The sequence below is a fragment of the Apaloderma vittatum genome, unplaced genomic scaffold (genome assembly GCF_000703405.1).
Source record: "Apaloderma vittatum isolate BGI_N311 unplaced genomic scaffold, ASM70340v1 scaffold29300, whole genome shotgun sequence".
Taxonomy (NCBI): Eukaryota; Metazoa; Chordata; class Aves; order Trogoniformes; family Trogonidae; genus Apaloderma; species Apaloderma vittatum.
The window spans coordinates 1-837 of record NW_009695468.1 but is presented as its reverse complement, the minus strand read 5'-3'; the positions used below and the strand labels follow the sequence as shown (position 1 = coordinate 837).

The 837-nt window shown below is 64.2% G+C and overlaps 1 protein-coding gene across 1 annotated transcript; it reads left to right on the top strand.

Moving 5' to 3' along the window:
* Window positions 1-95: 95 nt before the first annotated feature.
* Window positions 96-708, top strand: CANT1 (calcium activated nucleotidase 1; the record flags this gene model as incomplete). Its single annotated transcript, XM_009871510.1, is given in 2 exon segments — window positions 96-280; window positions 283-708. Coding segments are annotated over 2 exon segments (595 nt in total), but the record flags the coding sequence as incomplete, so codon positions are not given.
* Window positions 709-837: the final 129 nt, after the last annotated feature.

The window sequence follows — 837 nt, the reverse complement described above, 5'->3', positions numbered from 1 at the left end:
TCTCCCTCGTCTCTGTGCCCTGAGTCCCCCAAGCTCGGTGCAGTGCCAGGCTGCTGCTTCCTGACCTGCTTCTCCCCTTCTTTCCACCAGGTTCTCCTCGCCCCCAGTCTGATGCCCGTCCCGCCCTGCGATGAGTCTATGAGCCCGCTCCGGATCAGTGTGGGTGGTCTGCCCGTCCTCGCGTCCATGACCAAGGGCGCTGACCCGCGCTTCCGACTGCGCTGGAAGGCCATCGTGCTGTCGTCGGCCTGCGTGGGGTTCGTGCTGCTGCTCTTCTATTTTTTAGCCCGCCCAACCCGCGCAACTGGCAGCTCAGCCTGCAGGTGGGGGACCGCTACAATGACACCTACCCACTGTCACCCCCCCAGAGGAACCCTGAGGGCGTGCGCTACCGCATCGGCATCATCGCGGACCTGGACACGCAGTCCCGGGGCTCTGAGGAGCACACCTGGTTCAGTTACCTGAAGAAGGGCTACCTGGTGCTGTCAGACAGCGGGGACAGCGTCACCGTGGAGTGGGACAAAGATGAGAACGTGCTGCAGTCCCACCTGGCTGAGAAGGGCAGAGGCATGGAGCTCTCCGAGCTGGTCGTCTTCAACGGGAAGCTGTACGCTGTGGATGACCGGACAGGAATTGTCTACCAGATCGAGGGCAACAAGGTGGTGCCCTGGGTCATCCTCCCGGACGGGGACGGCACGGTGGGGAAAGGTGAGCTCCCCTGTCCTGCCCTGCAGACGCAGAGCTGTGGAGCCCTTGGCAGCTCACCAGGCTGGGGTGCACCTCTCCTGGGACCCCATAAGCCCGACTGGGATGGGGGCCATTCCTGCCCGGGGACCA